This window comes from Octodon degus, unplaced genomic scaffold, assembly GCF_000260255.1.
Source record: "Octodon degus isolate 3935 unplaced genomic scaffold, OctDeg1.0 scaffold00067, whole genome shotgun sequence".
Lineage (NCBI taxonomy): Eukaryota > Metazoa > Chordata > Mammalia > Rodentia > Octodontidae > Octodon > Octodon degus.
This window is the reverse complement of record NW_004524643.1, coordinates 12,062,017-12,085,742: the sequence shown is the minus strand read 5'-3', so window position 1 is coordinate 12,085,742 and position 23,726 is coordinate 12,062,017. Positions and strand designations below refer to the sequence as shown.

General features: G+C 42.5%; 1 protein-coding gene across 8 annotated transcripts in view; it reads left to right on the top strand.

Moving 5' to 3' along the window:
- The first annotated feature begins 4,111 nt into the window (after nt 1–4,111).
- The window catches only part of Uevld (UEV and lactate/malate dehyrogenase domains), a 54,698-nt gene continuing 35,083 nt past the window's right edge, over nt 4,112–23,726 (top strand). For 3 of the 8 annotated variants that reach the window (XM_023719429.1, XM_023719431.1, XM_023719430.1), the window contains exons 1-4: nt 4,155–4,241; nt 7,058–7,142; nt 11,433–11,498; nt 22,685–22,848. In XM_023719429.1, the coding sequence (XP_023575197.1) occupies nt 4,200–4,241; nt 7,058–7,142; nt 11,433–11,498; nt 22,685–22,848 (357 nt within the window). In that variant the 5' untranslated portion in view covers nt 4,155–4,199. Of the gene's footprint in view, nt 4,242–7,057; nt 7,143–11,432; nt 11,499–11,636; nt 11,717–13,317; nt 13,469–14,117; nt 14,263–22,684; nt 22,849–23,726 lie in introns of those variants that run through there. The other 5 variants (XM_004634925.2, XM_004634926.2, XM_023719427.1 and 2 more) reach the window with 5 other exon arrangements.

Below are 23,726 nucleotides of genomic sequence, written 5' to 3'. Positions count from 1 at the left end.
TAAGCAAGTACTTTAGTCAGCTGAGTTATTTGGCCGGCCCTATGTTCATATTTGCTTTACAGCCCTCAGCAATTTGTAAGATTTATAATAAACATTTTTTTTTTTTTGAGACACAGTCTTGCTTGCAGTTTAGGCTGGCCTTAAACTCACAGATGCCAGGATCTAACAACACCAGTTTCAGGAGGAGGGGGGCCAGACTAGAAGTTGGGGTAGAGTGGAGGCTTGATGAGGTCAGTGCTTATACTATACACCTTTGTTTTGTAACGAAATAACAATAGACACAGATGTCCTAAGTTATTACTATTTTATTAGTGATGCTGCAGATTGAATCCCAGGGCCTCAAGCACACTAGCCTTGTGTTCACAAAGATTCATTACAATATCACAGCCTGGAAAAGGCTGTATAATGTATAAAGAACATGGTTTCTGCCATCACCTCACATAATGTCCAAGACTCTGGTTCCCATATCCGTAAAACAGAGCCAGTTATACTACATATCCTCTATTTTAAGGTCCATTGTTTTACACATGTAAGCTTTTTTAAAAATCAATGTACACGTTGAAGTCAGTATGCATCTTTAATTTTGCAACTCTCCCCCAAATGCAATCATGAATACATAGTTTTTCTAAAAAGTATTTATTTATTTACTTACTTGGTACAGGGTTTCATTGCACAACTCGGACACATAGTGATCCTCCTGTCTCAGCCTCCCCGGCACTGGGGTAATAGGCATGTACCATCATGCCCGGTTTCAGTAGCCGGCATGGGGCCTGCACAGCATGCAGTACTGCGAATCAAACCCAGGTGCTTGTACTTGGAAGGCGCTTACACCAGTGAGGTATCTCCCCTGCCCCAACACCTTTTTTTTTTTTTTTTTTGTGGTGCCGAGGATTGAACTCAGGATCTTGTGCTTGCCAGGCAAGTACTTATGCTACTGAGCTATCTCCCCGGCCCCAACACCTTTATTTTTTGAGGCAAGGTCTTAGTATGTAGCCCTGGCTGGTCTTCAATTATTATGGAACCCACACAGGTCTTGAACTTGTGGCAATCCTCCTGCTTTAGCCTTCTGAGTGCTGGGATTACAGGCATGCACCACCACACCCCACTAATACACCTTTATTCAAGAGGACCTCAGAAATCACAAAATAAGTAATACCACACTAACCCTCATCAGTAAGACTGTGGGAACAACCCCATTCAGATCATAAAGCTCTGTTAAGGTAAAGATAAAGCACTTTTTTTTTTTTTTTTTTTTTGAGACAGGGTCTTGCTATGTAGTTCAGGCTGGACTTGAACTTGCTTATGTATCCAAATTCATGGTGGTCCTCCTGCCTCAGGCTCAAGAGTGCTGGGATTACAGGCGTGCACTACCACACCCGATTAGCACATAAAACTCTTAGCAAAATACCTTCCACACAGGAAACCTAACATATGTGTGCGCCTACAGATACACAAAAAGTGTCCATGGTTACTGCCCTAGAAGAGAACTGGGGCTTGGTCTGAATGGAAGAACTTTGTTCAGTCATCTCTGCTAACTTGCTACCTTTTCCTTGATTAATACATTTCTGGCAGGACCTGCTTAATCTTGGATCTCCTGGAAATCTTACTGTTTCAGGGTTTGTCAGATGTGGTTGTGAAGCACTTAACAGGCCTCTTACTCTTCCCGTACGTGGTCTCCTGTCCTTCACCTCTCTTCTTCCTCCTACACTATCTCCTGGCCTCCACCCTTGCCCGAGTCTAAGCCCTGCAGGACTGTCCCTTCATTATCCAACAGTTGGTCATTCTGAAATCCCACCAGAAGGGCTGGGAGGCAGCACAGTGGGAATGGGTAAGGCCCTGAGTTCCATTCCAACACCACACAAAGAAAAGAAAAACAAAAACACAATCAGACCACACTCTTCTTTCCAGAACCTTCTAGTGGCTTATCTTGCAGAGTAAAAAGCTGAGAAAGACAAAAAGCAAGCCCTGACACCAGGAGCTCGTCTCACAGTTGGGCCTTGGTGGTGTTAGAAACCAGCCTGGTGCTCTTCGCTAAGCCAGGTTACCCTTCTGTTGGATATAAATAATCTCAAAGAACACAGACAGCAGACAGGGTCACTCAGACCATGAGAAAGTGGAACATAAAAGGACCACTTCATAAATCTCTTCATAAAAAGAGCTAAGAACAAAGTCGCTGTGTAACCAACGAAATACCAAGTATCCCCCTCTTTCTGTCAATACAAGTGCCCGCTGCTTCTTCACTACTTACAGCTTTGGCCTCACTCATGTCTGTCCATCTTACAAGGTTCACTGACACATTCTAGTCACAGAAGTGTCCCCGCTTTCTAAGCCACAAAATCCAGAGTGAGGCCTTGTTTCCTTAAATTCTCTCCCACATTGCCCATATCCTGATGTAGCTTAATACGATGTCCCATGGTTCCCCATCATGCTTGCTTTCTCATTACAAGGAGTAATAAACTCATCATTCTTTCTTTTTTAAAGTTTTTTCTCTCTCTCCTTTTTGAAGAAGGGTTTTACTATGTCCAGGCTGGCCTGGAACTCACTACAGGATGGCTTTGAACTCACAATCTTCCTGCCTCAGCCTTCCCAGTGCTGGGGTTCCAGGCCTATTGCCACCATCCAGCCTCAAGCTAAGTACAGGTGTGTTCTAGTCTCTGCCTGGAAGGCACTCACAAGCCAGGGTCCCTAAACATTTAGAGCTCTTCAGTGGTTTTTTGACTTTCTCACCTCAGAGTCACCCAGAAGGTTTGTAAAATACACTGCTTTGATTTGGTTGCTCTCTAAATAAATGCTTACACTACTGCTCAGGGAGACCTACCCTGGTCCTCTTAAACTATCTTTAAGAAATGTATTCTCGGGCTGTAGAGATAGCTTGGCGGTCTAAGCACCTGCCTGGCAAGCACAAGAACCCAGGTTCAATCTCTGGTACCACACGCCATGCCAGCCCCAGAACCTGGGCGCGCTGGGCGTGATGGTGCATGCTGGTAATCCCAGCGCTAGGGAGGCTGAGACAGGAAAATCACTAAAAGTCCGAGCTGCGTGGAGAGATCCTGTACCACAAAAATAAATTATATATATATATATATATATATATATATATATATATATTCCCCCCCCCTTTGGTGGAATCAGGGACTGAACTCAGGCCCTTGCGCTTACCAGAGAAGCACTTATTCCACTAAGCCATCTCCCCAACTCCAAGATTTTTAAAAATTATCCTCTACAACACTTAAACACCTTCTACTATGCTGTATATTTTGCTTAGGACAGCAGGTATGTTTGTCTATTTTGTTCAATGCTCTATCCTCAACCTTAGAAAAACAGCTTGCAAATAACAGAGGCTCACAAAAACTTTTCTGAATGAACGCTCCTTCCAGCTTCTCGCTTTCTTCCAACTGAGCGCAGCACCCTTGCCTTTGGCTTCTTCCTGCCTGACCAAGCTCTTGATGGGTCAGCAACCAGGCCTGCGATGTTTACTGCCCAGTGCCCAAGCTCGGGACACAGGGCAGGTAAACAGCCTCACAAGCCAAGCAGACCCAACAATTCCAGAAGACCACTGCGTCCTCCATCTCTCCTTCGTCCTTCTCCAGCTGACTTTTGTTCCCCAATCTCCTTTTTCTGGTTTCCAAACTTTTCCTGTTTTCCAACGCGGGTTTTTCCTCAGGTTCCCTCGCAGGGGACTTACAGCGCCCTTCCTGGGGGTCCCCTTCCACGCTGAGCACCTCCACTACCGTGTCACGTCCGGGTGATGTGGCAAGGCTCCTGATTCTCTTCCTTCCTATTTTCTAAAAATTTGCTTTTGAAATTTCACTATCTCGACTTCCCTACATCCAGCGAGGGTCTTGATCTTTTCAGCTGCTCTGCAGAATAGAACACAACTTTCTAGAAGCCCGCGTACAGCTTCTACCTCCTTCCCTGTTTCGCTCTGCGGTCCCCATACCTTACCCAGCCAGCTGGGCCGCGCCCCTCCAGCCTCCAGCGCGCCCCGGGCCGCCTTCCCGTCCCTGCCCGCTCAGGGTTCACGCGCGCAAAGCTCCTCTGCAGCTGCGCGGAGCCCGCAGCTGGAATTCTGCGCGCGGGAAGGGGCGGGGCCCTGGAGCTGGGGAGTTCTGGTCCTCGCGGGCTTCCGTCCCGGAGCGCTCCGGAAGGTCCGGGTGCGACTTGGAGTCCTGGAATCCGGCTCCCGGACCTGGCTGAAGATGGAGTTCGACTGCGAGGGTGTGAGACGGCTTCTTGGCAAGGTGCGAACCACCCGCGTGGCCAGCTGGGGTCCCGGCATCAGGGCTGTTTCTTCTTCTATGCGGGCTGTCGTGGCCCCGGGTTCGAGCCTCGGCTCGCGCCAGTCCCTCCGCCAGTTTCTTCTCTGGCCTCCCGCTGCTTCCGCCCGCTGTCCCCGCAGAAACGACCCGCTCGTGGGCCCTCATCCTCCGTGACAGACTCCTTGTCAGTCTCTGGGACGTTGAGTCATTAGCTCACAATACCTGCTTTCAGAAAAACCGGTTACACCTTCGTGGAGTAATTATTTGCAAACCTTCCTCCTGCTGTGAGCTCTTTTGAAGGCAGAGGCTGTGATTTTTACCTTTGCCTTCGTTTCGCCTGTTGCGTGTCTGGCGATGACATGGGCGCTAAATCAGTGGATGAAAGACCATCTCGGGCTTCCCTCCTGTCGGTATTTCCATCAGGGTGAATCGTTGGCATCAGCAGTACCAGTTTGTTTTTTTCGTCATTATATAAAGCCAATGTGACAGCTTTCTGAATTCCAAAGATTGCACTATACGGTTCTCTGTTTTGAAATTGTGACATTTCATTTGCAATTTCTGCTTTGTTCCTGTGTTCTTGCTCTGCTCAGCTTTGTGCTGCTATTATATGTAACATCAGTTGGAAACTGGTAAACCGATTGTTGAATGTTACACACTGATTAGTTTGGAAGATGAGAACAAGTCTGTTCACAACATCACTCGATTTGTTACTGTACAACTAAGGACCTGGTGGCTGAGGTCCAAGATAAATGTCTAAATTGGAAGTATAGTAAGTCTTCGCATCTATAAAGGCATATATCTTTATGCCAAGAGCCAGGAATATAGCACAGTGGCATAGCACCTGCCTGGTAAGCAGGAGGTCCTGACTTTGATTCCCAGTACAAAAAAAAAAAAAAAAAAAAAAGCCATTTTTATGACCCATGGCTTTTCTGTAAGTCCTGTACATTCCTGAGATGACCATGAGAAGTCTATGCTGAGTACAGCAGACCTATGAGTACTTTCAGTTCAGCTAGTGAGGGGTCACAATAACTACATTTTTTTCTTTTTTAATGTATTTGGTTGTTACAGGGTCTCACTATGCAACTCGGACTCAGCAATCCTCCTGTTTTCAGCCTCCCGTGCACTGGGATTATAGGTGTATGCCACTGCCCGTACTCTGTGGTGGGGCTGCCACAGCATGTGATTCTGGGGATCCAACCGAGGCCTCTGTGCTTGCCTAAGCAAGTGCTTTAGTCTACTGAGCCATCTCACTGGTCCCAATAACTACATTTTTGAATATAGCTATTGGTGCATATAGAACATTTTACTTTACATATATTTTATTTTATTTTTAAAAAATTATTTATTTATTTATTTAGTGTGTGTGTGTGGCCAGCTCAGCCCACCAGGGGGCGGGGCTGGCTGGCATGTGGAGCTGGGGATTGAACCGCGGTCCCTGTGCTTTTGCTTAGCTTAGCTTGTTCTAAGTAGGTGTTTTAGACCACTGAGCCATCTCACCAGCCCACTTTACATATATTTTAGCCTTTGTGTATTTCTCAGTATCATGTCACATATTGTCTGTTACAGTTCCCAACAGTGAATGGCAGTACTGGTCAGTCAGTATGTTTTAACCCTGCCAAGGCCTTTACTTTTTTTTTTTTTTTTTTAATGTATTTGGTACAGGGTTTCACTACCTTCAGACTGGTAGCGATCCTCCTATTTTCAGCCTCCCCAGTGTTGGGATTCCAGGCCAGGTATGCTGGGATTCCAGGCCACCACACCTGGTCTCAGTGGCCGATTTAGCATGCCCCTGGGCCCGGCAAGCATGTGGTGCTGGGGATTTAACCACAGTCCCTGCGCTTGCCTAAGCAGACACTTAGTCCACTGAGCTATCTCATGGGCCCTAAAACTAGCTGTTGCTGCTGTTTCTTCTTCTCATTATTTTATTTTATTTTTTGGTACTGGGGATCAAATGCGGGACCATCCTCTTGCCAGGCAGGTGCTTAAGCTGCTTAGCTATTCCAACATTGGATCATTTCATTTGGTTTTGTGGCCATTTCACATTTCAATTAGTCAAGTATGTACTCATATTGCTGTTTTTCTCCCATTTGGAAACAAGGAGGTCTGCATTCTCTGTGTCTGTATTAGTTGATTCTTGCTCTGTTTCACTGTCACAGGAACTTCGGCTCCCATGGCCAACATAGAAGCTATCATTGTCATCATGTTACCATCCTCCCACATCACCCTGCTATTATGAAAGCATGTGTTTTTCTGTAATGATCATCTTCATCATCCGTGCATGAGTCATTGGATGATTCACTTTTAATCTTCAAAATTTGCAATTCTGGTTTTATATGTGCCATTTACTGAACTGGGTTAATTCTACTGAAAGAATCAAAAGAAAACTTGGACAGGTCTTGGAATGCTGTGGGTCTGTTGGACCCACTGTGATGCCTGGGTAAACATACACAAAACCAGTTTTAACGGAATGTAAAGGTGAATCCCAATCCTGTCTAGCCACTTTTGTAGCCGTGTACCCCTTCGCCATTCATCAGAACCAAGTGGATAAACACATAGATTGCTTCATCTATCCCTCAAGGAAAGGTCCTGAGATGTACGGCTGGCTACTATTACACTAACATGCATATTTACAGTAGAAATGCAAGGGATGGGCCCACTGAACTTTTATTTTAATTAAAAGATTAAATAGAATGCTTTCCTTGTTTGTAAAGCTGTAAGGCCTGCCACCAGGCAAATGTGAAAGTGTTAACTGTATAGCTTTATTTTTATTCTGTGTTCATTTTTTTTTTTCTTTTCAGTACAAGTTCAGGGATCTAACTGTGGAAGAACTAAAGAATGTAAATACGTTTTTCCCACATTTCAGATATTCCATGGATACCTATGGTAAGAATAATATTCTCTAGTTTTATTGCTTTATTCCAACTATTAGTTATTTAGTCCTAGAGAGCTACAAAATCATAATTTCTCATTTCTTTATGATTTTTAGTTATCTATAACTTATGGTTTCTGAAGAAATTTAAGTTGATATGGTCTACTGTATTTTCTGATAATTTTTATTGCCACTGTAACAAATTGGTGGTTTTTAAAAAATGTAGATTTAAGCCAGTCGTGGTGGCATACACCTGTAATCCCAGCATTCGGGAGACTAAGGCAGGAAAATCATGTGAGTTCAAGGCAAGTCTGGGCTACAAAGTGAGGTCAAGGCCAGCCTGACCTATAGTGAGACTGTCTCAAAAAGATACACACACAGAAAAACTGCAGATTTACTTTGTTACACTTCTGTAGGTTAGAAGTCCAACAAAAGTTTCTATAGTTTGGAGACTTGGACTAAAATCGCGATATTAGCAGGTCTTTGTTCCTTTCTCTAGCAGCTCTAGGGTAGAATCTTTTTCCTTTTCATCCTTTTCCTTTTTTCTTCTTCTTTTGGTACTAGGAATCAAGCTCAGGACCTTGCACTTACCAGGCAGGCACTTATGCCACTGAGCTGTATCCTCGCCCCCTTTTTTCTGTTTTTGAGACAAGGTTTCACTATGTAGTTCAGGCTGGCCTTGAACTCACAGTAATCCTCCTGCCTCACCCCCTGGAGTGCTGGGTTTACAGGCATGCACCACCAAACCCAGCTGTCCTCTGTTTTAGTTTTTAGAGGTCGACTTTATTCCTTAGCTCCTGGTTTCCTTTTTCTTCAAGGATAGCAGTATTTCATGTCTGTAAATGATTCTGTAGTCAGATTTCCCTCTGATTACAGCTGGGAAATTTTTCTGCTTTTAAGGCCCAAAGTGATTAGGTTAGAGCAACTCTACTATATAGGATAGTTTTTCAATTGTGGGGTCTTTATTTTACATCTATATAGTCCCTTTGCCAGGTAAGTTAACATATTCATAATTTCCCAGGGCTTGGTTATGGCCATCTTAGAAGGTGTATAGTCTACTGCCACCTGTGTTAATTTTTTTTTTTTTTTTTCTCAGAACTGGGGATTGAAACACTTATTGTACTGAGCTATCTTTTTTTTTTTTTTTTTTTTTTTTTCGTATTTTAGGGAAGGGTCTACAGGGTGTTCAGGGTCTCACTACTAGATTGGACTCATAGTGATCCGTCTGTTTACGGCCTCCCAAGAGCTGGGATTACAGGTGCATGCCACCACGCCCAGTCTCAATTGCCATCTCAGTGTGCCCCAGAGACGGGGCCAGCATGGCATGCTCCAGGATCAAATTCCCAGCCCCTGAGCCTGCTTGCAGGTGCTTTAATCCACTGAGCTATTTGGCCGGCCCTTGTTGCCACCTATATGACTGGTTCTAAATTAATAACAAAGTTTTGGTTATCTCATTTCCTTAATAGAGAGGATCTTACTGTCTTAAGAAAGATTTTACCTCACTATCTTTCAAAAATGTTTTATCTCAAGGTACTATCAGGAGGTTATTTTATGTCATAGTCCTGTATGTACACAAGTAAAATACTTTGTTTGCTTGTATCTTGTCTCCTATCTCATTTAAAAACAAATGCTGGGCTAAGAGTTATATTCAGGGGTAGAATACTAGCCTAGTATGTTTGAGTTTGAGGCCCTGGGTTTAATATCCAGCACTGTTTTTTTTTTTGTTTTTTTTTTGTGGTATTTTTCGAACAGGGTCTGCAGAGCCTTACTATGTAGATCGGACTCGTCGTGATTCTTCTGTTTTCAGCCTGGCAAGCACTGGGATTACAAGTGTACCACCACGCCCAGTCTCAGTCAAGACTCAGCCCACCCCCAGGGCGGGGCCCGCATGGCAGGCCGGGATCATACCCCAGTCCCCGCATCTGCCAAAGCAGGTGCATTAGTCTGCTGAGCTATCTGGCTGGCCCTAACTTGCAGTTTTTAAATCAAAGCTGTGAGGTATTATTGTCTTCATTTTGGAGATATGGGGCTCCAGAAATTTAAATAACTTGCTTAGGATTACACAGCTAGGGAGGGGTGGAGTGGGGTTCGTACCTCTGTCTGCCTTGCTGTCTTGTTCAATAGTACTCACCATGATACAGGGCCTTTCATTATTCAGATGTGATGCTCTATCTTACCACTTAATTCTTTCTCTGATTTCCCTCATCTAGGGCAAGCTTTGGTACTGTTAAACTGTTGAATTACAGGATTTGCATTGTCAGTCTGTGTTCCGTAACTAGAGGCGATGATTTTTATGCATCGCAGTCACTTCTGTGCTGGCTGCTGGCTGTCTCTTTCTCTCTCTTTCTTTCTCTTTGAACCCAAGGCCTCATGCATGCTATGTGACTCTCTACCAGAGTCACACCCTGGGCCTGTTTTGCTTTTTCTTTTTAACAATTTGATTAGGAAGTGAATGTTCTACTTATAGATCTTCTAATACATTTCTAGGCTATTCTCTGTCCCTGAGCAATAGGCCTCTTCTGTTCTTCTCTCCATTTTAAGTTTTGGCCAGGAGTAGTCAGTGGGTGAAAACACGTTGTTCCTTTCACTTCTGTGTTTCAGGAGAAGTATTTGTTCTCATCTACACTTTTGGCCTTGGGTTTTCTGTGTCAGCCTATGCTGTAGTCTGAAGTTCCAGTCTGCAGTGATGCGCAGGAGGCAGGGCCTTTGGGAGGCTCTTTGGCAGAGACCTCATGGGTGCGACTATTGCCCTTATAAAAAAGGCCTGAAGCTCTTGTCCTCTGGCCATGTGACCAAATAGCAAAAAGGGTCAGGACAGGGCCTTCTGTGGACACTGACCTGCCAGTGCCTTGCCTTGGATCTTCTAGCCTGTAAGAAATAAATTTCGATTGTTTCTGAACAAGTAAGTACCCCAGTTTATGGGAGTTTGTTGTAGCAGCCTGAAGACTGAAACAGCCTCTTTTCCCTTTTGAAATAGTCATTGAAATCTGTTTAGAAATTTTTTTCCTCTTAGTTACTGAAATATTAAAAGGACTACATTTCAATATAATTGTGTGTGTGTGTGTGTGTGTGTGTGTGTGTGTGTGTGTGTTTTAAATCAGTGGTATTGTTTGTCTTCAGCCTGAGATTAGGACTTTTTTTTTTAAGGGAAGGGTCTACAGGATGCTCAGAGTCTCACTACTAGATTGGACTAGTAGTGATCCGCCTGTTTATAGACTCCCAAGAGCTGGGATTACAGGCACACGCCACCATGCCCAGTCTCAGTTGCCATTTCAGCGTGCCCCGGGGTTTGATTGAACCCCTGGCCCCTGCGCCTGCTTGCAGGCACTTTAATCTGCTGAGCTATTTGGCTGGCCCTAGGACATTGATTTTTATCCAGAGCATCCCACTTATTGATGGGAAAGTTGAAATTGCAGGGATGTAAATGTTGAACAGAGATTGATAATAATAGAGAAACCAAGATGATAACTATTAATCTTTTTTTTTTTTTTTTTTTTTTTTTGGCAGAACCGGGGATTGAACTCAGGACCTTGCGCTTGCCAGGGAAGCGCTTATTCTACTGAGCTATCTTCCCAGGGCCCTATTTAGGCTTTTTGAGACAGAGTCTCAATAAGTAGTTCAGGTTTGACCTAACTCACTATGTAGCCCGGGCTGATCTCAAACTCAACTGTAATTCTCCTGCCTCGGCCTCCTGAGTGTTGAGATTACAGCCATGTGCCACCATGCACAGCTTAAAAGATTACTTTAAAGATAACAATTTTCTTCTGATTAGAAAAATGTGTTTTGTTTTGTTTTGTTTTGTTTTGTTTTTTTGTGGAACCAGGGAAGAGTTAAACTCAGGTCCTTGTGCTTGCCAGGGAAGCGCTTATTCCACTGAGCCATCTCCCTGGCCCTAGAAAAGTGTTTATAATACTGACTTTACATAGTTATTTAATAATGTCCTCACATTTTATAAGGCTATTTCTTAAGACTTTTCAAATCTTATTTGATCTCTATGATAACTGAAAAGTATTTATTTTGTAGATTATGAAACTGAAGAGAGATTGAAATAACTAGAATGTGTCTCTAAGAGGGAAAGTGGGCCTACAACTTGGAATTTTAGTCTCAGAGTTCTGTGTTTATTCAGCTAATCTCACGACTTTCTAAGTAAACTAAATCTAGTAATTTTACCTTGTTGGTATATGTACTGGGATGTAGAGATGTGTGTATGTGTCTATGTTGTGTGTGTGTGTATGTGTGTGCATTTATACACTTTAATAAAATCGTATTCCTGATTGCATTTTTGTATTTTTTTTTCTTTTCAGTTTTTAAAGATAGTTCCCAGAAGGACCTGTTGAATTTTACTGGCACCATTCCTGTGATGTATCAGGGTAAGTATGGAAGTTGAAAAAATATTGGAGTTTTCTAAAAGAGCAATTCATTACTAAGAATTTAGATTTATTTGTGCTGTAATATTATCAGAGTAGTACCTAACTGGATCTGGCATGATTCTGTCCCATTCAAGGAAGATCTAGATAAATGACAGAAAGTTCATGAATGCCTGGCATAGTGGCATACTCCTGAAACCCCAGATCCTCGGGAGGCTGAGGTAGGAGGATGGAGAATTTGATGCCAGCTTGGGAAACAGTCTGTCTCATAATAAAATATAAAAATGGCTGGGATTGTAGCCCAGTAGTAGCCCACTTGTGGGTTTGATCCCTAGTACTGACAAAAAAAGTTTGATACCATTCTCTTTGAACCCAAGGCCTCATACATTCCAAACATGAGCAAGACAGACACAGACTGCTTTGGTGGGGGTAGCATTATCTCCATTTTCCATAATGGAGCAAGAGTCCCATCTTTTTCTCCATCACATCTATTCCCCTCCTCCCTTTCCTTCTATTACATGTATCATTATTCCCTTTCCATATGTGGAACTGAATCTTAGCCTGGTCAGATGATCTACCTGAGCCTATCCAGCCAGGGCTTGGCTAAAACTCCAAACTCCAAAAAGTTGAAACAAGGGAGTTTCTAGGGTGACCTGACAGGTTAAAATAGGATTGGCCTAAAAAGAAGGGAATAAAAGTCCTCTGTTCTTAACTCTTTCCTTTTGTCCAGTCCTACTTAATCCTGAGTTCAAAAATGACTAAACCTTTAATATTGTAGAAGATTGAGCCAGACATGGTGGTGCGTGCCTGTAATCCCAGCACTTAGCAGGAGGATCATTGCAGGTTCAGGGCCTGTCTAGGCTACATAGCAAGATCATGTCTGAAGAAAGATTGCTTATATGGTATGATTTGAAGAGCACCAGTGAAGTTTTGGTTCTAAAGTGTTTTTCTGGGGCCAGCCAGATAGCTCAGCAGATTAAAGCACCTGCTTAGAAAGATGCGGGGGCCCAGGGTTCAATCTCCTACCTGCTATGCAGGCCCTGACCCCGGGACATGCTGAGTTAATCATTGAGACTGGGCGTGGTATGTGCCTGTAATCCCAGCACTTGGGAGGCTGAAAAAACAGGAAGAATCACAACATGTCCAATCTGTGTAGTGAGACCCTGAAGACTGTGTACTATGTATATCAGAAAAAAAAAAAAAAGTTTTTCTAAAGCGTTTTAATTCCACCATTAACAACTCGTTCTTCCTGCCAAGCATGGTAGCACACAGCTGTGATTCCAGTACTACTTGGAAGGCTGAGACAGGAAGATTGTAAAGAGGTAGTTGAGTGACTTAGCAAGAACTCTTGTCTCAAAGTAAATAAAAAGGGCCGAGGATGTGCTAGTATAGAGGCCCTAGGCTCAATCCCAAGTACTGCAGTTAGTCAACCAAGGCAAATCACAGGAAGGATCCCATCCAAAATCATTAGTGTATAGGGCTACACTTATTAGAAATTCTTGGGAAATACTTGTTAAAAGATTGTGTTTATACTGTAACTGACTGAAGGGCTGAGGAATAAACGAGCTTCCCTGGTATTTCAAAGAGGATGTGCACTGCAGGGAAGACTGAGAAGGAACTGGAAACCAAACAGAACTGTAGAGCTTTCTTTCTTTGAGGATTCAGCAGTAACAGTGGGAACATGTAGCTTAAAAGACACCAGCATTATGGGGGGCTTCTTTCAAAGTAGGCACTTCTTTTTGGTAGTTCTAGACCATCTCAAACCCTCCTTAGTTTTTCCTCCTTTCCTCTGATAATGTGCCCCTCTGAATATTATTATCAGATTGTTCTACCACTGTGTGTTCCACCATGACACTTCCTCGGCGCTGGATCAGCACTCAGGAGCCACAGGAATTCAGCTTGTTTTTATGCCCAGGAATGTGGCATGACTGGAGAGGAGAGAACCAGCCTGGGGCTCTGCAGAGATTTTAGAGGTGGTTTTTCTTTTCTTTCCTTACTTCTTCCCCCAAGCTCCCAGCCCCTCTGGCTGTCTAGAGAAGCTCAATCAAACTTTCCTCAGCACTTCTTTTCTGGCTTTTATTTTGCTTAAAGGTGAGGAGAAAGAGAAGGGACAGTGGTGAAGGGAGGGGATGGAAATTGGCTAAGGTAGCTCATTCTGAGAGAAAAAGGTTCTTACCTGTCCTACTGATTTCAAGGGCAGTTGCATATTAACAGAAGAGCTGATGAAATGAAATGAGTCACTGGTTACTCGCATTTCTGTTTTTAACATGGGGAGGTAGCAAGAGGATAAAAAGGGTTTTGTTTTATTTTGTTTCTGCAGTGCTGTGAATTGAATCCAGGGCCTCTTGCGTACTACTGAGCCACCTCCAGCTGCAGTAGGGGTTGTCATAGTATTGTCAGTAACTGCCAGTCTATAGCAAGGAGTTATATCCATGGTTCTTTTTCCCCAAAATAATGTTACCAGGTTTTGGGGTGCTAGAGTCTCCTAGAAGTGGTTTCTAGGTTCTTTCTCTCCTAAACAAAGAATTTGTCAACACGAACACAAAAGGTAGCAAGGTTTACATTTATTAAAGGTTGGAAAAGAAACAGGCTCTCGAGAGTGGATTTGGGCCAAGTGGAAGGAAGGAAGGAAGGACAGACGGACAGATGGATGGACACTCTGGCGTGGAAGTGCATGCCTATAGAAGACAGTAGCGAGAGACTACAGTTGAGACTGGGCCCAATGTCGACTTTCCTTCTGTATCTCCAGCGCTCAGCCTGGCCTCAGGTATAGGCCCTGTTGAAAACTTGCTTGGGTTCTCGTGAGAATTGAAGATAGCACTCTGGTTCTTCATAGAGGGCTTTTGGAACTGTTCTGTGCCTGTGTCCTGGAACTTTGCAATCCGTAGGGCACACCTCCTTCCCAGCCAGTCTGCCGTGGCCTAATGTCCTATGTCAGTTGTACCTTCTGTCTCCCCTGCCTTCAGTATATTTTCTTTTTTCTCTTGCTTTTAATTAGAATTATATCAACTTAGTGTGAATACACACTAGTTATTGTTAGCTGATGGGGATATACCTCTTTGATGTGTAAAATGGCCCAGTAATAGGCCCTAATAGAGTTGTGAGGCTAAAATGAATTATAATGAATAAAGCTCTTAGTATAGTGCCTGGTACAGAATAAATGCCCACTTGATGTTGGTTACTATTATTTGTCTTCATTACTATTTTTTTTAGTTAACTAGTTTTACTAGTATAATGATAATATGTGCTCATGCTAAAAAAAATTGAAACAATAACAGTTGAAACAAAAATTGAAAAGATTTCCTTCTTCTTTTTCTTTTTTTTTGGTGAATCGAAGGACATGCAATATACATGGAATTTATTTTTTATATTTTTTCAGCATATGTAAGGACTTAGTGCCCCATCATCACTCATGGCAGTTGTTCAACTAATGATTTCCTTCTGCATAACTGCAGACATTGTTTGGTTTATTTCTTATGATGCCTCTAAAACTGTATTAAGGTCATAATGATCCTTTTTCTTCATGTATTCATTCTATATTGTCTCAGTAAGATTGTACAGTCTAAGCTTTATAATTTATTTACCTTGAATTTTGTTTTTGTTTTGTGGTGCTGGGTCAAAACCAGGACTTCACACATGCTTAGAAAGAGCTCTACACATAGCTATACCTGCAGGCCCCGATTCTGATTCTAAATCCTTTGGATGGAACCTATTTTTTTTTTAATCCATAAAATTTAAAGTTTTATTTATTTATTTATTTATTCATTTATTTACTTATACTACCAGGGATTGAACTCAGGTCCATGCACTTGCTAGGCAGGTGCTTATTCTACTGAGCTATCTCCCCGGCCCTAAAGTATAATTTTCTTTCTATATTTTTTTTATTGAGAAACAAATAGCAATGAGACAGTTTCAAAACTGATTAACAGGACAGTTTCAATAATTAATACAATGTACATTGTTATCTTCTTAGTGGTTATCCATAGTACAAGATGCAGACAGGATATCCTGTCCAAACACTATTAGTACAAATCTTTCTTCTCACTGAATTAAGCATAAGTAGCTGTACATCTATCCTAACTATTCTGCATATACAGATACAAAATGGTCCTTCCTTTTTATCCCCCTTTTTTGTTTAGTCCTGTCAGAGATGGGCATTCCATTGGCACCTAAATACTATAGGTGCGTGAATTCAGCAAAACAATCAAACACAGTCCAGCAGTCCACAATAATAGTGGGCTGTCCGCACAAGTTCTTGACTTGAGCCTTTCACAGCTCAGCATATTAATATGGCTTTACTTTATATATCTCATTTTTATACTTTTCTGCTGGATGGAACCTATTTTTGTAGCTTGTGCTATTACTACTGCTGCTGCTGCTGCTGCTGTTATATATACATGGGGTGGGGTGGGGGACGACACAGAGGAACAACAGTACATGTATTTTTTCAAATAATGAAACCTCTAATATCTCCTTTGCATCTGCTATTCTAACTTTAGTATATGTGCTGCCAAAGTGATTCTTCAATTCTATTGTGGGTTCTTTTTTTGAGGAACTGGAGATTGAACTCAGGCCCTTGCGCTTACCAGGCAAGTGCTTATTCTATTGAGTCATCTCCCCAATTCTGCTATTCTAAAATAGCTGAAAAAATGTGATCATTGACCTACATCTCCAGTCCTATTTTTTTGTTTCTGTAATTAGGATAGGATCTGTAGGGTCTACAAGGTCTCACTATGTAGATTGGACTCATAGTAATTCTCCTGTTTTCAGCTTCCCAAGTTCTAGGATTACCAGCGCATGCCACTATGCCCAGTCTCAACATCACAGTCTCAGTGTGCCCCACGGGTGGGGCCAACGTGGCATGCCATGCCAGGGATCAAACCCTGGCCACTGCACTGAGCTATCAGGTCAGCCCTTTCCAGTCTCTCCCTCTCCCTCTCTCCCTCTCCCCCTCTCCCTTTCTCCCTCTCCCTCTCCCTCTCCCTTTCCCTTTCCCTCTCTCCCTCCCTCCCTATCCCCCCACCTTCTCTCTATATATAGTATGGTACCAGGGATTGAACTTGAGACCTTGTGCATGCTAGGCAAGTAAGTACTCAATCACTGAGCTACTTCCCAAGCCCGCTTCACTTTTATTTTTATGATAGAATTACTTAAAATCTGAGGACTATGTACAAACACTTATCCTTTAGGGACTGAATTTTGGTCCTGCAACTAGGTGGTTAAATGAATTGGCTGTTAAGAGATGAATTATACATAGTATAGATGTGGAAGCTTTCTTTAAAAAAAAAAATTATGTATTTGTTATAGGATCTTACTATGCAGCCCTGGACTCGTAGTGATCTTCCTGTTTTCAGCCTCCTCAGTGCTGGCAATACAGATGTGTGCCACCACGCCTGGACTCGGTGGCCCACTCAGTGCACCTGGAAGCAGGGCCAGAGTGGCATGCAGTACAGGGATTGAACCCCAGTCCCTGTGCTTGCCTAAGAAGGTGCTTAGTCCACTGAGCTATCTCACCAGCCCTTGTACATACTATAGCTATGCAATGTCTAGAACAAAGGAGCAGTCACAAGAAACTCCAATTTGGTGACTTTGATTTTCTTATGCAGTACTGTAATGTATACTAGAACATAAAATTACAGTACTGTACTGTATAGTATAATCAGCAAAAATCACAGTATGGTATCAGGTGTACTATCCTTTTTTAAAAAAGACATTGAGGCTTCATTAACAAGATGTTCAAGCACTGGCCAAATAGCTCAGGGGATTAAAACGCTTGCTTAGGCAGATGCAGGGGCTGGGAGTTTGATCCTGGGCCTGCTGTGTCAGCCTCGCCCCTGGGGTGTTCTGAGACTGCAGTTCGGACTCAGCAGGGTGGCACATGCCTATAATCCCAGCAGTTGGGAGGCTGTTTACAGGAGGATCACTACAAGTTCAATCTATGCAGTGAAACCCTGTAGACCCTATACACCCTGTCCTCAATACAAGGGAAAAAGAAAGAAAGAAAAGGGCAGGTCCCAATACTATTATGGACTACTGGACTCTTTTAGAATATTTTGCTGAGTTAACACACCTATAATATTTGAATAAAGGACCTGAACAAAAAAGGGGATACTGATGAATGTCCATTTTGTATCTGTGTATTCAAAATGGTTAGGATAGATATATAGTTACATTTTATTTATTTTTTATTTTTTACATTTTCTTGATGAATAGAGGGATTTGTTCTAATAGTGTTTGTAAATAGGATATCAGGTCTGCATCTTGTACAGCAAATAACCAATAGGAAGAATGTATGCAATGTGTTAATTATTGAAACTGTCCTACAGTTTGGTTTAAAAAAAAAAAAAAAAAAAAAGGGCAGGTCGTAAGTCTGAACAGTGCACCTTAGTTGTAAGTCTGAAAGTCATTTGACAGGTGGATTGTTAAATAAGGAATATCTGCAGCAGGACTTTTGATTTTTTGGTCAGGTAGTGAGGCAGGAGATTAGGGCATGGATGAGTAGCGGGACAAATAGCTGTGACCTGTCAGTTGCAGAGATCCAGAACACCTAAGCCTATGGTCTGCACCTAGCACCAACCAGAGAATGCTGTCTTCCGTTCTTCTGGTACAAAATCAAGCAGGTGTTTGATAGGACACCTAGATCTGACATCAGAATGGAGGGTGCAGAAGACAGTCACCATTAACCTTGTTGGGTACTTCTAGCTTTCTCCCACCCTGTAGAGTGTATTTCTTTTCCTATTTTAATTGGCTCACACTCACTCTGCAGAGCACACTTCTTTTCCCATTTAATACCTTCAACACATTCACAAAGGGACCATAATTTGTACATCTCACTGCTAGGTGGCTCTGAGCTACCTGTGGCTTGTGCATGACTGTCCCATTGGGTAGCATGGCACAGTCCTCTTGGGTGGTACAAGCTGCCCAATGGGACGGTCATGCATGTACATGAGGGTATTAATACATACAAAACCATGCCACCTTTTGCATTTGTTCTGACCAGTTATTTGTTCAGAATAACAAAACTTGGCTCTAGAAGGACCTCACAGCATCCCAGAATGCTGGAAACAGTAAGAAGCAGGGCATTGGCTGATGGGAAAGAAGCCAAGAAAAGGAGACTGAAAGTCACAGTAGTACAACCCTAGCAGGTAGGCCCTGGAGCCAGTGTCACTGGGTGTTTTGTCAGGCATGGTCTGTTGAAATACATAAATGCTGCTGGGGAGAAAGACTGAGGGAGGGAGCAGATTATTTTCTTTTTAATGAATATTCTTTAAAATCATCTTTTTGAGAGAGAGCAGGGCATAGGATCTGACTCTTGCCCACTTCTTGAATGATTCTCTCAGGGCTCAAATAATCCTCCTCTCTTAGCCTCCTGAGTAGCTGGGACAGAAGGTGTGGGCTGACACACTCATTGAGGTGGCAGATTCTTGATCAACTAGGAGGATACTGCTAATCCCTTAAGAAGTAATAACCCAGAAAAGTAGCTCCAATAGGCTTTGGGATACCACTCTCGCAACAGTAGGAAACATTAAACAAATTTTTTTTCACGTGTCTATAGTGATAGGAGTCAGAAGTTTACTGTATCAAGGGAGCAAGGAACAAAGAACAGAGCCTAAGGAAACTGGCCCCTGTAATTCCGGCCAGCTGGAGACAGATTCCTGGAGGCAGCGCCTGCCCTATCTGTTCTTTGTTCCTTTACCTGGGGGTTACCAACTAGTGACAGGTAAGCTAGCTGGTGAATGCTGAAAGGCAATATAGATAGCAGTTTGTTTACACCAAATTATTTATGCACATTCCTTAGCTTGTTTGTGGTCCTCAATAAATGTGAGACATTTCCCTAGCTCAGGGCTCACTGAGAGACTAATCTCAGTAAGACCCCTGTGGTGAATTTCACCCAGCCTTGCTGTCCTTTTTGGGACTTCGATCATTCCACAACACATGTCCTTGAAGAATGGCTTTCAGATGCTTTAGTTGTGATCCAAAACACAAAATATTTTTATATAGCTAGCTAGCATATATGTGTGTATCTATAACTGAAATACTGTGCATTCTAGTCTACCTGTCTTGCATTCTATTTTCTATTTAATTCTACTACCTGTCACTGTCCCTAGTCCAGTAAGTTAATTTTAAGACTGTTTATTGTAACTAACAGTTGGAAAACACTGGTTAGAGTATCTCACCATTGGACAATTCCTTCAGGAATGTGATGGTGTGTTTTGGTAACTGTTGGTCACTTTATGGTGCTATGAATATTATGACATGACTTTATAATAATAGAGTTATCATGAAACAACAGATACAGGTATGTTCATAGCCAGACTGTAAATACTAAAACTGTAAAAGCAGAAGTACGGTTCTGACAAAGGCCAGTGTAAAAGTAGTTGATTCTATGGTATTACAGGCAATCTGCCATGTCCTGATTTTCAGTCCTGGTCACACAGAGGCAGTATTTGGGAGGCTTTAAGCAATGCACAGACCATGTTCTGTTGAATCAAAAGGCCTTTTGGGGATAAGCCAAAGGTCCTTAAGTATTTTCAAAGTTAAGTGTTTGTAACTTACAGATATAGTTATGTATCCTGTGGAATGTAGTCAAGATGAAAAGTTTTTTTCAGTGGAAAGGAGAGAAAAAGGCTGCAGTGCAAAACTATTTCTAGGGGCCAGGGAGATAGCTCAGTAGAATAGGTGCTTGTCTTGCAAGTGCAGGGTCCCGAGTTCAAACCCCAGTCCCGGAAAAAAAAAAAACAAACAAAAAAAAAACTGTTTCTAGATGGCCTGTTTCCAAAATAGGTTTGAGGTTGCCAAATGTAGCAGCGGCAAGCCTGGGATCCCAGCACTTGGGAGGCTGAGGGAGGAGGACAGGCGTGAGTTCAAGGCTAGCCTGGGCTACATAGTGAGATCTTGTCTCAAAAGGTTTGAGGTTAAAAAGTATATTTCAGAGTATTTATCATGTCACGTAGTGTCCTGAACATTTTACATACATTAATTTCTTCACGGTACTATGAGATAGAAATATTATCATTGTTGTGGGTTCATAATCAATATAGGAATCCAAGTAGCCGATTAAAAACTTGAAGATGTTTTATTAGCTGAGCTCAGCGACTGTCTGCAGAGACCCCTGTTTCAGAGTCTAAGTGAGCAGTGCTGCCCAGAGGACATGAAGAGCATATAAAGAGAATATGCAATATATCCTGCTTGTCAAACTGTAAGGGTGGCCAAATAGCTCAGCGGATTAAAGCGCCTGCAAGCAGGCACAGGGGCTGGGGGTTCCATTCCTGGGCCTGCCATGCCAGTCTCGCCCCCCAGGGTGCACTGAGACAGCAATTGAGACTGGGTGTGGTGGCTCATGCCTGTAATCCCAGCTCTTGGGAGGTTGTAAACAGGCGGATCACTACGAGTCCGATCTAGTAGTGAGACCCTGAACACCCTGTAGACCCTCCCCTAAAAATAAAAGAAAAAACCAGAATAAAATGTATAGCATCCTGCTTGTCAAATAGATTAGCAGGCATCCTGCCTGTCACAGATATATTTTTCTTCCTATACATCTGGCTACTTTTTTTCCTGTTATTGTTTAGGGTCAGCACTTTTTCAGAGTGTATTTCTTCCATATGGTTACTTGTTTCACACATAGGCCAGTTTTTACAACTAAAAGTTAACAAAAGTTTATCATGGCAGTACTTATGCTAAGAGTCTGGGTTTAGGCCATCATAATTGTTTCCTAGAGGAAGAACTTGAGGCACAGACAGTTCAGTAACTTCTACAGTCACCTAGCTAGTGACTTGTGCCAGTAGGCATTCTTGTCCTAAGAGCTGTTCTTATATACAAGGAAAGACCTGTGCAGTAGGACTCTGAAAGCAGGAATAAGTATTAAGAGGTTGAATAGAACTGCTAAGGTAACTTATTAGATTTCTGGTCTGTTTAGTTTTCCCTTCTATTGCAAGTCTTAGCTTTGGGTTTCCTGGCAGCCAAGGGAGAGTCTTTGGCTCTTAATTGGCACGACCCATGTGGCTAAATGAGGAAAGCATATGCTGTTTCCTGTCCAGCAGGAGTGTGGGTTGCTGTGGATCCAACCTGTGCTGTGTAAGTGCTCCACTGGGAGTAAGCCTGAGCCACTGACCCATGAAGTCACTTTCTGACTTCTCGTGTTACCGCTTGCAGAGTCTGTGTCCTCTTGGGTGAATACTGGAGTGCTTCCAGAGGTGCAGTTTCTTTTATTGTTTCCAAGAGAGAGACCATTCGCATCAAAATCTTCTGGAGTGTATCTGTGTGGATAGCAGTGCTGTGTATGTAAGGTTGTTTAAAATGCAGATTTGTCCTGGTGTGGTAGTTCACGCCTATAATCACTTGAGAGGTAGAGGCAGGTCGATTGTTGTGAGTTTGAGACCAGCCTGGGCTACAGAGTGAGCTCTAGGCCAGCCTGAGCTGTATGTAGAGACCCTGTCTCAAAAAAGACAAAATAATAAAAAATAAAAATAAAATAAAAATAAAATGAAGATTTGGGGCCTACATCCCATATCTATTGCAGTGCAGTCTCTGGAGATAAATCTCAGGAATCTACGTGCTTTTCAGGCCTCAGAGTAATCTGACTTGCATTAAAATTTAAGAATCATGGGACAAAGTGACAGCTAAAGTTATTTTCAGGTCTGAGTTCTGTGTATCAAACTCAGCTTACGTAAGTAGCTGTAATTATTGAGCTCCTTGAGGGTGGAGCTCAATAATTATAAACTTAAATCTGTTCTTATTCACATAAGAAATGTTTCTTAAGCAAGCAGCTAGTATGTTAGGCATTGTACATGGTGCTGGGGATATAGACATGGATGAGACATAATTCTCTCTAGAAGGTTACAGTGAACAAAAAAATGGACTGATAACTAAATGATTTCGGCATAGAATAAATACAACTATAGGGCTATCCATTACCTTTTGCTTAGTTTAGGCAAGGAAAATTGCATAGAAAAGGTGTTGTGTTCCAAACTTCCAGTACAGCAGACCCTGTAGATAGGTGCTGCGTTGAACTACATGAGCCAGCATCTTAATCCCCTTGTGCTGTGCTAGTGCTCTAAGTAGCCCCGGATGTACATCAGCCCTTTATGTGTAAACTTGACTAGACTTTCTGTTTCTTAAAAACCACTGAGCTACATCATGGGTATAGTGTGTGCTTCATTATTGTTTGAAAATGTGTTTGTCTCATTCAGGTAACGTATATAACATACCGGTTCGTTTCTGGATTTTGGATTCTCATCCTTTTGCTCCCCCCATTTGCTTCTTGAAGCCAACTGCAAATATGGGAATCACAGTTGGAAAACATGTGGATGTTCATGGGAGAATATACTTGCCCTATCTTCAGAACTGGAGCCACGTAAGAGCAATTTGGATTTTTTTCCAAGAAGTTTTTACTTTTCTGAATAAATACTACTGCATTGTCTTCATGTGATCCTTCAAAGTAATTTGAAATGAAGCAGTCTAGGGTCACCCAGGTCCCAAAACACTGAAGACATCAGCCTGAAAAAGCTGTGGTCTCCAGGTTTGGAACCAGCTGTGGTTTTGCTCTTTTATAGCTGTTTGCCACTTGAGGAAGCACATGAAAAGCTACTCCGAGGACACTGGAGTATTATTTCTTAGTTCTTCCTTATTGAATCTTCATATATAAGCTGAGTGTGGTGACACACACCTGTAAGCCCAGCACCCAGGGCTGAGTAGGAAGACTGTTGTGAGGCCAGCCTGGCTATATAGGGAGTTAAAAAAGAAAAAAAAAAAAAGTAATTTACATATTTACATTTACTTATTTGTCATTTTGCCCATTTTCAACCTTTGTATAAGTTGAATCAGAGAGTATGTAATATTCTGTGATGCGGTTTGTTTTATAAGAACATTAATAGCTGGGGAGATAGCTCAGCAGCCTAACTGTCTGCCTGGCAAGCTCAAGGTCCCGAGTTTCATCTCTGGTACTACAAAATAAATAAATAAATAAATAAATATTAAAGATTTGTTGTTAGCAGTGATGCAGATCGAACTCCACTTCCTGCTCATGTTAGGCAAGCACTGTGTCACTGAGTTATACCCCTATCCTCTGCATGAAGTTGTTTTGTTTTATTTTTCAAGATAGGATGTTACTATATAGCCCATGCTGGCCTCTAATTCACAGCAATCTTCCTTCCTCAGCCTCCTGAGGGCTGAGGTTACAGGTGGTACGTGTCACCACTCTCAGCCTCAGCGTTAAATTTTTTTTTTTTTTTT